The sequence below is a fragment of the Pogona vitticeps genome, chromosome 3, assembly GCF_051106095.1.
Source record: "Pogona vitticeps strain Pit_001003342236 chromosome 3, PviZW2.1, whole genome shotgun sequence".
Taxonomy (NCBI): domain Eukaryota; kingdom Metazoa; phylum Chordata; class Lepidosauria; order Squamata; family Agamidae; genus Pogona; species Pogona vitticeps.
The window spans coordinates 165,214,645-165,231,419 of record NC_135785.1 but is presented as its reverse complement, the minus strand read 5'-3'; the positions used below and the strand labels follow the sequence as shown (position 1 = coordinate 165,231,419).

At 41.8% G+C, this 16,775-nt stretch overlaps 1 protein-coding gene across 5 annotated transcripts in view; it reads right to left on the bottom strand.

The window, feature by feature from the left end:
- Positions 1-4,961: 4,961 nt before the first annotated feature.
- Positions 4,962-16,775, bottom strand: part of NAXD (NAD(P)HX dehydratase) — a 28,593-nt gene continuing 16,779 nt past the window's right edge. For all 5 annotated transcript variants that reach the window (XM_072994622.2, XM_072994623.2, XM_072994621.2 and 2 more), the window contains 5 exons: positions 15,356-15,406; positions 15,082-15,186; positions 14,459-14,579; positions 8,170-8,290; positions 4,962-7,858 (listed from right to left, as the gene is read on the bottom strand). In XM_072994622.2, the coding sequence (XP_072850723.2) occupies positions 7,708-7,858; positions 8,170-8,290; positions 14,459-14,579; positions 15,082-15,186; positions 15,356-15,406 (549 nt within the window). In that variant the 3' untranslated portion in view covers positions 4,962-7,707. The remainder of the gene's footprint in view (positions 7,859-8,169; positions 8,291-14,458; positions 14,580-15,081; positions 15,187-15,355; positions 15,407-16,775) is intronic.

Sequence of the window (16,775 nt, the reverse complement as noted above, 5' to 3'; positions counted from 1 at the left end):
GGGAAATACATTCCTGTCTAACAGAACAGAGTTCAGAGAATCCTTTTCTTCCAGCTAACTTTGGGCTTACAGAATACTGTCTGATGATGGTGAACAATTGGAATTCTGTACATAAAGGGTTTTAAAGCCCTGATTAGAAATAAAAAATCCATGTCAGTATTTTATATATAGCAAGTCGATATATATAGACGCTGCAGTCTATACTGGTTTTAAATCTTTGTTTAATCTGGGATTCTTCTGTATATCAGATACACCGCTCACTCAAGTAGTCTAGGTAGGATGTTACTGATTTAACATTAGTCTTTCCAACCATCTGCAGCAAGTATGACATGCCATCTCCCACTTGACCTACCTGAAGTAGATTATCCATCTATGCCTCTTTGGTATGCTAATAATGATTCTGGACACTCCTAATCACCCACTGCCTTAGTGTAGAGACCAGATGTAATAACAGAATGTCTTCTAACATTAAAAATACTTCTCAGAAAAAGCAGATTTTTTTGCTTCTATCATGATAGGACTTAGGTTCGACACCTATGAATGAGAGATAGCACACAAAAGGTTGAGCATTTCTGGTCTAATGGACTGCTGCACTGTGCATATTTGAGGAGGAGGTGATCAAGAAATCACAATTCTCCTGTTGCAACCCTGAGCTTTTTTTTTTCCTTCTAGAGTATTGCTGAACATGCCAGATTTACATGCTGCAATAGCTGTCAAGCAAAATAGAGTGAAGGTGGATTGAAATGAAGGGAATACCTAGAGAGGCAGAAGATTCAGAAACATGACTTCGTATCTTTTCCTCAGATTAAGCAAAATTCAGCATACCTCTTTTCATTCATTTCCCTAAGATTTTGTTCAGCAGTCACACTAAACATGATGGACTGAGTTGACTAAGCTGCAAATTTTAAAAACTCTTCCACAATCTTGCGTGCTCTGCATTATCACTCCCATTATCCACAGCCAGCAGTGCCTAGGGATGGTACACCTACAAGGCACGAAAGAGTGGTTTAAGCAGATGGTGTTACCAATACCTTTGAAAGAAACTTTCAAAGGAGAAATTTTAAAACTAAATCTGAAAATGTTGCTACAAAGGTAAAGATTTGACTAGGTTTTTTTCAGAAGCAAAGTCCTATAGCATCTTAAGAATATTTTGTGGCATTTTAAATAATAAACAGTTTTTCAAAGTTTATTACTAAAAAGGGGGGCTCTGGCTTACCAGGTCTCCTTATTGCTAGAGTGATGGCCCAGGAAATGTCAAGGATCCCTAAAATGGCACCGGAGCAGTGAATGCTGGGTATAGGGGCCAATGGGAGGGCACAGTGACATGGCTGCCTCTTATTGGCCTTTCAAAAAAAATTGAACAGAAGGCCCTTGGTGCACAGGCTGGAGTGATTATGTTTTCACTCTGGCCTCCCCCCCCCCCCCCGGTTTAAAACAGGAGCCGCAGTAGCTACCTAGCCATTCTGTGGTTAAGTAACTTCCCCTCCTCCCTCCCTCCCCTTCTGGTATTGTAATCAGCTGTGTTCAGTTCCATTGGTGTTGAAGACATGGATCAGAAAGTTTTGTTCATGCTATTGCTCATCGCACAATTTGGCACAACGTTCTCTGGCAGGTTGGGGCATTGGGATGGATCTTGGTGCTTAATGGGCTCCAGGTGGAGGGTTTGCAGCCCCTGGAAGTTAAAGAATCCTCTTAAAGGGAGCTGGGAATGGGATGGGTTCTGGATTAGCTTGGGGGCGATATGCCCACCGCTGTCCCCAGGTGGGAGTCATGGAGTGGCATCCACCTGTGTCCGTGTGGTCCCAGTGTCTGTCACGGTAGGCGGATTACCCCCTGGTGGGCTGCAGGCGGCATCAAGAGGCAGGTAGGCCTGTCAATCCTCTGTATCCATCCCAATATACCAGGCCAGCAACTTGCTACTAAAACCAATAAAGTTGCCCTTTTTCTTCCAGAACTGTGTGTGGTCATTACGGTAACAGGTGGGTTTGCACGGGCCTGCTCAGTCCTAGGCCAACAACACAACCACAGTACAGTGGTGCCTCGCATAGCGAGGTTAATCCGTTCCGGATTAACCTTCGCTATGCTGAAGCATCGCTGAACGGGGCAGCGATTTCCATTGGAACGCATTAAACATCGTTTAATGTGTTCCAAATAGGCCAAATACTCACCGTTCAGCGAAGCTTCAGGATGGCCGGCAGCCATTTTCGCGCCCTCGCCTCGCTTAACGAGGGCGCGAAAACGCTGCGCGTGGCCATTTTGGGCCATTTCCCGGCTTCCGGCGGCCATTTTGGCCACCGAACAGCTGATCGTCGGGGGTCGTTTTGCGAAGATCGGTAAGCGAAACGCTTACCGGTCTTCGCAAAGCGAATTTTTCCCCATTAAAAAAACGTTCAGCGATCGCATTAGCAATCCGAAAAAACGGATCGCTATGCGATTTCATCGTTATACAGTGCGCTCGTTAAGCGAGGCACCACTGTACTTGGAAGAACCACCACCTAGGCCTTCCTTGTGATGAAACCCACTTTTTAAAATCTATGATCATTCATTCAACTACTGTTCTCAGTTCAGCTTTTTTTTTTTAAATTAGAGATTTGCAATTCTTACACTGACTTTCCCATCATTCCATACTCTGATTTTAACTATTTTTTATGACAAACTTTAGGCTCTTCCCTATATTGTTTGAAGACAGAAAACCTGCAAACATTATGATAGGGGGAAAATGTGGCACTCTGACCACACTGCAGAATAAGCATGCATAGGCTGAGGTTACAAAAGTGTTTTGAGTAGTGACTTTTCTAAGCTACATGCCAACAGCTGCATTTCTCCACCCCACACACACTTTTGTTGTTGTTGTTGGAAGAACACTGGTTATATTAAATGTCAAACATCCAGCATCAATAAACTGAAAGCACAAGTAACAGAAACAACTTGCCATTATGGCTGTTTTGAATTCGGCTTCTGCACTTCTGGAAGCAATGCTCAGCTGCCAAGCTCTTGCATTTTCACACTTTGTGAATTTATAGTATATAATCTGAACAAAGGAGGGAGCCTAGCTACTTGGTTAGCTACTTTCAACAGTTTTCACACTCCTCAGTGCTAAGTCCTGCAAGTTGTGAGGTGGGGCCTCCATGGACTGGATTTAGTATTCTAGCAGATCCCATAGATGCTCAATCTGATTGAGATCTGGGGAATTGGGAGGCCAAAGCAATACCTTGAACTCTTTGTCACGGTCCTCAAACAAGTCCTGAACAATTTCTGCAGGCCACTGCTGCTATCAGGGAACATCATTACCATGAAAGTGGTCTGCAGTAATCCTTAGGTAGGTGGTACATGTCAAAGTAACATCCACATAAGACCCAAGGTTTCCCAGCAGAACATTGCCTAGAGCATAACATCCCCTTCTTCCCATAGTACATTTTGCTGCCATCTCATCCTCAGGTAAATAATGTACACGTACCTGCCCTGATCTAAAAGAAATTGTGATTCATAGTCCAGGCAATTTTCTTCCATTGCTCCATGGTCCAGTTTTGACATGCACATCCTCACTTTAGGCACTTTTGGTGGTGGACAGGGCTCACCGTGAGCACTTAGACCAGGGGTCAGGGAACTTTTTTACCTTTTACCTCCCCCCAAAATTTATATACGTTGACATTAACCCCCCTGGCTCTTGCTGTCCGCGGCCGCCCCCCACCCTGCCTCTGCACTCGCCTGGGACCTGTGGCCACCGCCCGGGCAGCCAGTCTGGAGCCACAACACCGCTGGGAAAGCGCATCCTTGGCGAGGGGAGGCGGGCGCTGCAGGGCTGGCAGGTCCACTGGCCATGAGCTCAGGTGAGGCGGGGTGGGAAAGAGGCCTCCTCGCCAGCGCACTGGGTGGGTGGGCGCAGGCAGGAAGGAGAGCCCCAGCCAGGGATCCACCAGGCAAAGAATCCAGCTGGCCTGGTGCGCCCCCCTCCCCCCCCCACTTTGGAGGCAAGGAGGGAAGGCGGGTGCCCTGTGCAGTTCCTCACTGGGGCTTGCTCTCCCCACAATGGAATGCCCGCCTACGCACAGCATTGTCGGAAATGAAATGCCTAGGGGTAAAATGCCTGCCGCAACCATCCTCATTACCCCCAGGATTTTCATTTTTATCCCATTTGGGACAATTTACTCCTGTTCCCTGACCACTGACTTAGACCATTCTACAGCCACGCAGCCCCAGCAAACTGCTATGCAATGTGTGTTCTGACACCTTTCTATCATGGCCAGTGTTAAGTTTTTCCGCAGTTTGAGCTATGGTACCTCTTCTGTGTAATCAGACCAGACTTTGCTCCCCACATGCATCAACAAGCTTTGGGTGCCTGCAACGCTGATGCAGTTCACTGGTTGTCCTTCCTTGCACCACTTTTGACAGGTGCTAACCACTGTATACCGGGAACACCCCATAAGACTTGCCATTTTGGAGATGCTCTGACCCAGTCATCTAGCCATCATCACCACTGGACCCTTGACAGAGTCATTCAGATCGTTTCACTTGCCCGTATTTCCTGCTTCCAACACATGAAATTCAAGGACTCTTCACTTGCTGCCTAATATATCTTACCCCTTTGAAAGATGCCATTTAAATGATGTAATCACTGCTATTCACTTCACTTGTCAGCGGCTTTTAATGGTGTGGCTGATAATTGTATACAGTGAGCAAAGTGCTTGATTCCATTACTGGCAACATTCTGCTTTTGAAGCTTTAGCATTATAGAAGTATATCAGCTGCCAGATAGGCTCAAGAACAGGGGTAGTATTTTTCAGATTACTGGAAGAATTCCTTAAAATACCATTTAGGAGTGGAAAGACTCAAATAATTGCACAAAATACAGTATGCCATATATAACAATTTAAGGGACAAGTACAAGTTGATTAATTTCAATGGTACACAGTCATTAGTCACGGCCTAACAAGGTCATTGTGAACAAATACACATTGCAATTGTTTCAGTTGGTCAAATTTTATTTCCTTATGGAGGGGAAAAATCTGCTACATCTATAGATTGTTTCAGCTGTAAAATCTTTATACACCATTTGCAACTTCTTTAATACAATTAAAAACAGGCAGATTCAACTCTGTACTATTTTAATCTGTTTGAAAAGTTAATGTGTATTTATTTCCTTAGAAATAGAATTTTGATACTTATATTTAAAGTAGTGACAGCTCATTTCTAATGGTACCCTTTGCATAATGTAATTTACTGATGAGCGCTACAGCATAAAGTTGTTCGATTTTAACCAGAGGATTTACAAAGACAGTGCTATCATGTAAACACAGGAAGCTCTGTCAACTGATGCAGTACTAATAAGCAGAAAGCCTCAAGTGGGTTCAGAACATTGTCTTGACATACACATACTGCCCCCACTTCCATCACCTACAGGACAGGCTCAGGTAATATGGTAGGAAACTAGACAAAGAGGACGCCCAGTTACTATATACTCATTCAAACCTTCCTTGAACCTGCGAGCAAAGATGCTTGCACCAGGGAAATGGGACACCTGGAAGGGCAACTGGTTTCCATTCCTCTCTCACATTCTACAATACCACTGTGTGCCTGCGCAGGTGGAAAGGAATGGCTCTGAAGCTTTACTGAGGCTTTCCTCCTCAAATTAGGTTACCGCATGAGATCCCACTCCATCATGAGCAGACCATGGCTTGGAAATAGATTTTGCTTTAATATACGCAACCTCTTAGAGCTATGGCTCTAAAAAAGCATATCATGCTTTTGGCACATTATGCCAAACACAAGTTGTATTATCAAAAGCTAAGTGAGGAAATAAAACACACACACACACTTTTAAAAAAAAGTTTCCGTGCTTGTTCTCTACACAGCAGTTATTCCTCACCTATACTCTCAATATTTAGGACTGAAACTTCTTTTTACTTGGAATTGTTGCTCTGAACTTTGATAGAAAAAAAGGAATAGAATACACTGTATTAAAAGAACATGCAAGAAAAACAATGCTCTGAGGTAGTAGTCACAGTGCATCCACATGTTACCAATAAACACGCTGAATTTATAGAGAAATCACCTGTTTTCCAGTTGAATGTTAATGGTAGCCTATCTACTGCGTATTATAGGAAACTAACAACACAGTCTGTCCCTACAGAAGCAGGAATGCTTCTATAGACTAGAGATTGTAGGTCAAGGCTGCAGTTGTCCATATACATACTTTCCAATAAGTCCCACTAAATTTATTGGAACCTATTTCTGAGTAAATATGTATAGCAACAGACTGCAAGTCATTCAAGTAAAGATAAATTGGATTTTTGCCATCATCTTCCTCTGTAGTCTTAAAAAAATCAATATAAATGAGGTGGAATTTCTAAAGTAAAAACACCATACTTGGTGAATAGAAGCTACAAAATCAAGTTTTTATCTAGTCAGTTAGAAAAATCAGCAAGACACATTTAGAACAACGGATGTGCCTCATAAATGCTTGTGCTGCTTTGTCAGACCACTGCTATTAGGTTAGGAATTATTTGCTGAGCTCTGATAGCTTATCAAGGCTTCCTGTTTTTCTTTAATGTTGTACAATTTAAGGGCATCCATTTACTTTTTGTTCTGCAGTTAGTACATGCAGGCGATTTCAAAAATTCTATCCACAAACTAAATTGTTGCAATAACCAACAGTTGAAGGTGACTTTTTATGCTGGTATAAAAGCATGAAGGGAACTTATTATTGACTATTCTGATGCAAAGATTAGGCAGGTCTTAACAGCAAGAGTGCTTTACAGTGAATAATTTCCTAAATTCTGTCCCCACCTTTTTTTCACTAGCTCTTTGAACATTCTCAGCGAAAGTATGCCTAGCTTTCCTTTTCCATTTGGTTTCGTCTCCTAAATTAGCTCTGAACAGCAGGTGAAGCTTTAATACATTCAGCTAAATAAATTCTACTTTCACATGCCACATTCTACAGTTTTTAGTAAGGTGATAGTTTTCTTTTTAAGACTAGCAATGCCCTTCCCTCCCTCTCCATCCAAAAGGAACAAACAAATAGAAAAAAAGCCTCTGTACCCAGGACTCAAAAGGCAATTTGCATGCAGTTGCTGCTCAAAGATGGCATGTTTCAAAAGCTGCACAATAATTGTGAAAAACTGAAACCCTGTAAGGAAAAAAAAGTGAAATGAACTTGGTGCAAAGAATTAAGCTGAACTAGTAGAAGAATCCTGTGACACAATCCAACCAAAGTTAAGTTCTTTCAAATCCAATTTATTTCAGTAGCAGAAAGATGCATATAACTAACTGTCCTTCTACTGAAACCAATTGAGCTTAGGGCTACAGTTCTGTTCAGTTACTAGGGAGTAAATTCTAATAATTCTGTACAAATGACAAACAGATTTGAAAGTGCTTAATGTTGGCTCTTTTTTTGTCCTATATCAAGTGCATGTTTTGCTGCAAACACATAAATTCATTATTGCTCAATAACATGTGAGATAGAACAGAAGAAACACTTTCAGTTTAGTTTTATTATATTATAACATCTGCAACTACAGTATTCAGCCAAAAATGTATTCCAAACTCTTTAAAAAATACCTATTTTCCCCCTATTTTCTTTAAAAAATAAAAACTACTTACTATACCAATACTGCTAACAGCACTTGAAAATGAGTGTATCATGAATGGACATCCTACTGTGATTCCTGTTGCTGTCAGTTATGTTTTTCCTCCTCTGCTGCTTTGGTCTTAGGTTTCAAAGAGTTTATTAAAGGCTGCACCAATTTCTAAAACCATGTCAGAGGCTGTCATAGACCGTCCAAACTTCTGAAAAGCTTGATTGTTGCACTGCCTTGTAAGTGAGCATGCTCCAAATGCAGCCACAAGAAAGGGGTTTTGACTGAAATGGAAAGAAGAATTTCAATTAAAACCAGGATGTACACCATCTTCAAGGAGCTTCTGAATTCTTCCTGACTACCTAGGCACTCTCAATGTAGATCTCTTTTTCTCATTTCCTTTAGAAACAAATAATCAATTCAGGTTTATTTTTTTCTAACTTGAGAAGAAGACAAAGCAAAAAGTGTGCTACTTAGGTTATATTTACCTCTATTTTTTATTACACCCTCTGTTTGTAATCCCTGTGGCACTATAAAGAAGTTCTGCTGGAGAACTTAGCTGTTCAAATTGACCAGAGGACCTGGAACACCTTACCCGTTTGTTTTTTCTGGTCCAGCAAGGAAGGCCCAGTGTGCTAGGACTCCAAGAGAACCGGAGAGGAGATCCCCTTGTCCGCCACACCTTCTGCTGCTTCCTTCATGGCTACAGACAAACACTAGGAGACAACAAAAATAAATAAATAAATGAAACCACTGAAGATTTAGCTTCTGTTTATCATTTCCTATGAGATGGATTTGCAAGTAGACTGTAACTGCAGTAGACACAAGGTTACAATGTAAATACAAATATTCAAAATAGTTATTACAGCTAAACCATGTTCTATAATTTTACATTTATTTTTGAACAAACAATGCTGTATCTGTTGCCCAAATGGACAGAAACTGAACACGAATTCCTTCAATTAATATTCAAGAATCATCCAATGGGAGACTCCCACCACCACCTGATCAGCTGAGTAAACTTAGTTTAAAAAGAAAGGATTTGGATGAAAGGCTATGTATGGAAGAGTTCTGCACACTCCGGACACAAAATTTTATCTAGAAGATAAATTATCATCAGTAGATTATTGTGCTGTAATAGCATTCTAAGTGCGTCCCACTTTTATCCTCAAAACAACTATGCCTTCATCTTTTTGCTACTTCAGCTTCTAGGCAGCCTGAAAAATGTTGCACTTCAAAACTAAAAATACTGTAGGAAACCATAAAGAAAAAGAAAGCACTGAATAGCAGAACTTCTTTAAATAGCTGAAAAGAAACAGAATGTAATACCAGAATTACATAATACAAAATAGCAGAAAAATCTATATATTCTGATTAACACACATAACAACAGACAAATATATAAGGATGAGCCCTGTGTGGGTCTTTCTGACTCTCCACTGGCACCTTGCTAAGAAGGAATGTGTATATCCATGCATTCCCCAGCAGCATGCATAGGATTGTTCATTTATTTATTATTTGTCTTATTTGTAGTCCATCTTTCTTCTGATAAGGGAAGTCTTACACTTTTGCTTCCTGATAGTAGGGGTGGAGGAAATCTGATTTTTCTAGGTTGTGCCCAGTGTTTCCTGCTTACATACAAGTTGAACCAAATTATTTATTTATTTATTTATTTATTTATTTATTTATTTATTTATTTCAATTTCATTCATTCATTCATTCATTCATTCAATTTATACCTCGCCCATTCATGTCTACTCTGGGCGGCTTACAATAAAATAGCATAAAAGCAATTAAAACAACAATTTAAGCAACAATGATATCATTCAAGATGGGAATAAGAAGCTCAAATGAAAAAGTAAAACGGTAAAGACAGGAAAATAAAAAATAGAGAAATAAAGATCAAGTAGTCACAGGAGGGAAGGCCTGCCTAAAGAGCCAGGTCTTAAGTTGGCTCTTAAAAACACCCAGCAAGGGAGCCAGGCAAATCTCTGACGGGAGATTGTTCCAAAGCCGAGGGGTCACTGCTGAGAAGGCCTGGTTTCTTGTTTTCTTTCTGGGCCTCCCTCAGCGTTAGGCCCCTCAACCATCTTTCATGGCTCTGCCATTGTCCTGTGTCAGCAGGTGCGGGTGGAGAGGAAGTCGAAGGAAGTCAGATGACATGGGTCTCAGTGGAGTGAACCAGGGTTGGTAAGGACACCACAGGGTTATCAGAATGGTGTTCGATTGGAACTGACACAGTCAGATCACTGTTCATTGAATGAAAGGAATGGGAGGGAAGAGGCAGAGGAGGCCCGTTCCCCAGCCTACCATGAATGCATCTCGTAGAGAATTTGTGCCCTTTCGTACTCGGGAATAGTAATTGTCGCATTCTGTTTTGTGTTCCGTGATATGCAACATTTGTTCTTTCCTTGACCACAGGACATGGATCCTGTGACTATCACAGTATGCGCTCCATCCTGTGGGGCTGGCGTCTGTCGTGACCTGGATGGTGAGTTGAAATGGGCAGAAGGAGCGACCAATAGTGAGATGTGGAGTGAAAGTCCACAGGTGAGTTGATTTGCCAGTTCGAGAGTCACCAAAAGGAGTTTTGAAGGGTGGTCTATAGACGGGTTGAATAGAGTCAGAAACCATGCTTGAAGGGACCTCATTTTGAGCCTGGCATGTTGAACAACTGATGTGGTTGAAGCCATTTGGCCAAGGAGGCACTGTGTCTGATGAGCCAAGACCGAAGCAAAAGATTGAAAAGGACGTGTGGTGTGTCTTTGATTATCCTCTCGGGGGCAGGAAAGCTCTGGTTGTAGTTGAGGCAAGATGAGCTGTGATGTACTCCATAATTTGGGAGGGTTCGAGACAGGATTTGTTGAAATTGACCTTGAGTGTGAGGTCCGCCAAAGTCTGAAGAGTGAACTAAGTATCTCTTTGACCTTGTGGTAAGAGCCCGCAACAATTAACCAGTCATCTATGTAAGGGAAAACTGTTATATCATGGAAACTAAGGTGTGCAGCTACTGGGGCGAGGTATTTTGTGAAAGTCCTCAGAGCGGTGGAAAGTCCGAAGGGAAGGGAGCAGAATTGGTAAGTGGAGTTCATGAAAATGAAGCGGAGGTATCTGTGATAGTGTGGATAAATTGAAATGTGGAAATAGGCATCCTGAAGATCTATGAAAACAAACCAGTTGCTGGAGAAGAGGAGCAGAATGACGGTATCGAAAATGCCCATCTGAAAACACCTGGGTTGAATATAGGTGTTGAGACGTCTTAGATCCAGAATAGGACAGAGACCTCCATCTCATTTGGAAACAGTGAAATACTGGGAAAAGAAACCGGTGTGGAGATTGTGTACAGGAACTCTTTGAATGGCTTGTTTCTGAAGGAGTGATACTTCTTCTTGGAGAGCACGTGAGTATGGGGTATGACGTAGATGGCCTGTAGGTGGAGGTTCTATGAATTCCAGAAGGTATCCGTAGCGGATGATGGACAGTACTCAGTAGCTGTTGGTGATGAGGGACCATTTGTGAAAGAAAGGGGCCAGAAGGGGATGAAAGGGTGTATCATTGCGGATCTTGGGCTGGTGGAAGTCAAAGATATTTCCCTTTCTTCACCGGGTGACGGAATGGTTCTTGACGCTGACCCAGGGCCTGAGACCGGAAAGCCGGATGTGCAGAGGGAGACGGCACAGGATATGACCTATCAGTAGGAGGAGGTTTGTATTGGCGATATGATTGTTGTTTATATGGCTGTTGAAAGGTGGAAGGGCGGCACCATTGAGTGCGCTGATATCTGTATGGTTGCTGTGTGGAGTAAGACTTAGCTGTTTTTCAGATTTTATGAAGGTTGTCCATAATCTCATCCATTTTGTCGTTGAAGAGGTCCCACCCGTCAAAGGGGAGGTCCTCCATACAGGATCTGGCATCATCAGTAATGCCAACCAAATGAAGCCAGGCATGCTGGTGAAGTGCAAACAGCTGTTGCCATAGACTTAGAGGCTGCATCAGCAATGTGGCGTGCTGCTATGTGCTGCTGTTTTGCAAGGGTGGAAGCCTCAATATGTATGTTGAGTGCTCCTGCCCTGGAGTCTTCCGGGGAGGCCTGTAGAAGCACATTGTTCCAGAGCTGCCTATGGTAGGCCCCCATGGCTGCTTGGTAATTGGTGCCCCACATAACAAAGTATGCTAGAGAGTAAAGACAGCAGCCAAGGATGTCTAACTTCCTGCCCTCTCTATTAGTGGGGGTACCAATGAGCAGCTTTGAGCCCGTGAGTGATTGGACTCGATGATCAAGTTAGGTGGCAGATGCTTTGTGAGAAATGCAGTATCAGTCCCATTAGTTTTCTAAAGATTCTCCACCCGTCTAGAAATCTGGAGGGAAGAGGATGGTTTCTCCCAAGAATCTTTATGACATCTAGCATGGCCGGGATGAAGGCTAGGCTGAGCAGTGGAGATTTGTCCTGGTTAATATCATCAAATACAAGGTCTTGCTTTGGTGGAGGTGGCTCCTCAACCTCAAGGGACTTTGCCATACGTAGAACCAATTGTGACTATGAGGTGAAGTCTTCAGATGGTGAGGACGGGTGATTGTCAGTCACATTGAAATCTGGAGTGGGCAGATTCGAGGGTGATTCTTGGGAAGCCTCAGAAGGTAGATCAAGGATGTCAGAGACTGCGGTATCTGAGAATCCCCTGGTGTATGAACCAGGCAAAAAAGGTGAGCGACGCCGAGACTTCAACATGGAGGCTAAAATTGTAGCAGGGATGGAGGAATGGCGGGTAGACAAACCAGAGTCAGTGTCTGTCGGAGCTGGTGTTAGTCCTCTATAGGTAGTAGTAACCTGCAGAGAAGAAGACCTCACTTGAGAAAGTGTCATACTTGGTTGGGAGATGGAAGTAGGAGCCAGTACGGTAGATGTACAGGCGCGTTTTGGTAATTGTTGGTCAAGGTGAGGCACAGTTGGTTGCGGTAGGCGACATTTAAGAACTGACTTAGATGGAATTGATACCACAGGGGCGGTCTAAGGCCTTGAAGAATGACTACAATGTCAATGCCGGGGAGGTGATGGCAAAGACTCGGAAGGATAGGCATAAGTGTAGCGTACCCTCTTTGGTTCTTCATAACAGTAAACCTTACAGTATGGGTCAATATTGTTACCTCGGTGTCTACGTCAATCATACTCTCCACTATAAGTCTCCCAATAGTCTGGAGGGCATTGGTGTCGAGAGGGCTTATGTAGATAATAGATCTCCCAATATGGAGGCTCGCGATATGAAGGTGAGAGATCGTGCCGTTTCGCCAGATGCTTGTGAGGTGATTGTCGCAAGGAGGAGTCAGAATTGGAGAGTTGAATGACTGTTGCCCGTCCTGTGGATGCAAGGCTCGTGTGGGTTGAGGCTGGGCTGGAAACAACATCAGCCATCGAAGGGCCATGACTGGGCGAGAGGTTCAGTAGAAAGGTTGGAGCCTGGCCCGGCGGCGGTGGGAGAGGATTGTCCGCCTCTGACAAAGAGTCAGGTACCTCTCTGGAAGACTCTTCTAGAATCAGAGATGGAAGAGTTGGTTGATGAGAAGGAGGCTCCAGTAGTTGATTAGGCTTAGAAGGATGTTTAGCCTTCTTTTACTTAGCCTGATTCTTCTTTCGTTTAGGAGAGGATTCTTGAGCCCGTGTCAAGGATGGCTTTGAGCTAGACGCCATTTTTGGCTTTGAGGACAACTTGGAAGTCAATTTCTGTTTTGGTGACGGCGTGGTCGGGGCCGACACCAGGTCTGCCAACTCAAACAGGAATCGAGGTAGGTTCCATAATTGTAGGACTGGAAGGTTTGAGGGACTTTTCTCACAGGAAAGACCAAATACACTGCAAGCAGAGTTTAAGGGCAGGCTTGGTCAGCCTCTTACACTCCATACAGGAGTGAGTTTGGTGCTGTTCCCCCAAACAAAAAAGACAATTGTGGCTGTCAGATAGAGGGATCTTGTTGGCACACGAAACGCACGATTTAAATGGTCCTGGAGGGGCCATAAAAAGGGCAGGAATGGGGAGTGGAAACAAAAGCGGGGGTGGGGGATGGGAAAAAAGGCAAAAGAACTCACAGGAAAACATCCAAGGGAGAACCAAATATTGGAGACGCCTAGAAGGCAGAACAGAAATCTGAGGATGGCAATATGAAAAAAGTTCCTCTAGTCATCATGAAGGAGTCTAACCTCAGCGGTGACTAAAAGGAACTGAGGGACCTTTTGATGGGTGGAACATGTGCTCCACGGGGGAACGCCCCACTAATCACGTGTTTTTAAGCTCTTAGAAAGTTCTGATGAGTCCTGTGCAGGCACAGATTAACCCATTTGTGTGCATTCACAGAGACCATGAAGAAGAACATTCACTTTTTTTAAACAGTGCTTGTAACTTGTTATGCCACCAGGGCTGGAAATTACAATTACAACAAATTCTTGTGAAAGCACCCTGCGTGTTTGCTGTCATGTACTTCTGGAATGTTTCTTTGTAGTTACACTCTAATGTCTGCATCATTCTGTAAATACAATCGCTTTGGACAAAACGTTATACCAATCTCTTCCATGAAGGTGAAATGTTTTATCACTACATAATTTTATTAATTTTGTTAAAATAGTTTTAACAGCTTTTGTGTATATTTGCATTTATCACAATATGTGTTGTGACCATTGAGGTTATAATATGTATGTTTTAATACCAATACTTTTACAATCATTAGCCATTGATTTTTGATCAAAATAGAAGACCTATCATTTATTTTTTTAAAATTCCTTCTATATACAGATTTCTTTTATGTACATTAGTTTTGTTGTCTTCTCAACATCCATCTGTAACAAAACTAAACTTATATGTATAAAACCATTTGCTGTGTCTCTTCCTTTCACTACCTTTTTCTCCATCTGAAATAAGATCACGTTCTCCTTTCTGAACAATTGTCAAATTTCCCAAGGCTTGGCTGAGCCTTAGCAGACATCCATGATGATCGCTGCTATCTACTGGGTCTCTAAGCTAAGACAGAGAAAGAGAAAATAATACAGAATTAGATTTGTAATTCAGTAGTAACAAGATGTATCTTTTATCCTTGTTCTATGCACACCTTTCATCAGAAAGTTAAGGAAGGTAATATCTTATGTACGTTTTACTGGAATATGGACAAGGCTAAAACAGCAGCCGTACACATACTTAGTGGGGGGTGGGGGGTGGATATGCCCTATGGTGGAACTTATTTTTAAGTAAATATACATGAGCTTGTACTGTACATCTAATTGGTTTTGAATGTTACTACTGAATCAATGCAGATTTGCATTAACTCCTTCATAAGTTACTATGCTAAAGGAAGATGCAATTAGAGTAGGCCTCTAATTCCATTTAAATCAATGGAACACACAGAGCTGTTGACTCACCAAATTCCCATTGATTCAATGGGCTCTTTCCCGCATTTTACTGCACTAAGCAACAGTATTTTTGCCGATAAATGTTGCCAAAAACAATCCCCCACCAAAAAACTTACCACAGCTTCATAAAGTCTGCTAAATTCCATAGCATTTGGGGTAAGAATAGCTCGAGGATAACCCTGAATAACAGACGGCTGTTGGGCAATAAGCCATAAACCATCCTGTATAGGGCAGTAAGAAAGACATATGTACTAACAATAACAGTATCTTTAAAAACCCCTAATAAAAATACTCAGCTTTTAATGAATTTTTATGATTCATATGTTGAATTGTTAAAAAATTCATAGAAATCTGTACTATTAATATTTTGTAAAAAAAAAAAATACTTACAGCATCAATTACTATAGGAATTCCTTTGACCTTGGATTTTTCTATAATACCCTGATTAAAAGAAAAGAATTAAAAATAAGGCTAGCTTTTAACAAGTATTTAATACAACAATTTTCCATATGAATACTCCTTGAAAAATAAGTCCATATACTGAAATAATGTAAAATTACTCTGGACATAAACGAAAAAGTTACATTCCTGTCTAATTAAAAAATAGACATTTTTAGAATAAAAAAAAAGATAAACTTCCTGGTAGAAAGGAATGTATAGACAATGAAGAACTATCTCCTTGTTAGTTTTAAAAGCCATGTCCTGAAATTAGCTGTTGTCAACTAGCTGTGACTGAAACTCTCTTGATTTATTCTTTGAAATCACTTATTAAAATTTATCTTTATTCAAGATTTTCTCTCCTGACCAATGACTTACAATCAATATCTCATTAACAGATTCTAGTGCTATTTTACACTAAGCCCCATCCTAATATCTACTTCCATTATTTTACTGGTCACAACAGGTTTTACAGAACTCCTTATACCATTTAGTTGAAGTACAGTGGTGCCTCGCATAACGAGTGCACCGTTTAACGATGAATTCGCATAGCGATCAAATTTTTTAGATCGCTGATGCGATTGCATTGCAATGTTCTGTATAGGCAAAACATCGCATTGTGATGTTTTTTTAAACAGGTGATCGGCGGTTCCAAAATGGCCGCCAGGTGCCCAAAATGGCCGCCGCAAGTGTTTTCGCGCCCTGCCCTCGCTTACCGCTATGGAGGAACATCACTGAACAGTGCATTTTGGAGCCATAGGAACGCATTAAACAAAGTTTAATGCGTTCCTATGGCTTTTTACGTTCCGTTTAGCAATGTTTTTGCATAGCGACGATTAATCCGGAATGAATTAACGTCACTATGCGGGGCACCACTGTACTCTGATTTGGAAGTAAGTTCTCCAGAAGCCACTATAAACAAGGGCAGGTACTGGGAACCCACTAGTTGTCATGGACTCACATAATTTGTTCATCTGTAGTACAGTAGATTTAATGCTCACCTTGAAATACTCTACTAATGTTAAAAGTGGTAAATGTACTCCTTATCCATATTAGAATTGTTCAGCTATGCCACCATCCAGATGAAGGTAAGGCTATCCACAAAACAGGAGCATTGTGGACAGGTATTTCGGCTATCTTGAGTATTAGAAAATTCTCATCCTGATATGCAATTTCTTAAAAAATTGCTGAAGAAGTCAAGTAAGAACCAAAGGCTGTTATTATATACTCCATATTATATTACATACTTTACTGCACCATGATGACTATCAGGCTCTGGGCATCCTCCTCTTGGTAGAGTGTGAAATTCTGACTAAAAAACCTCTAACTATATATCAGAAGTATAGGGAACTAGAGAGCAGAGTTAGCTTCA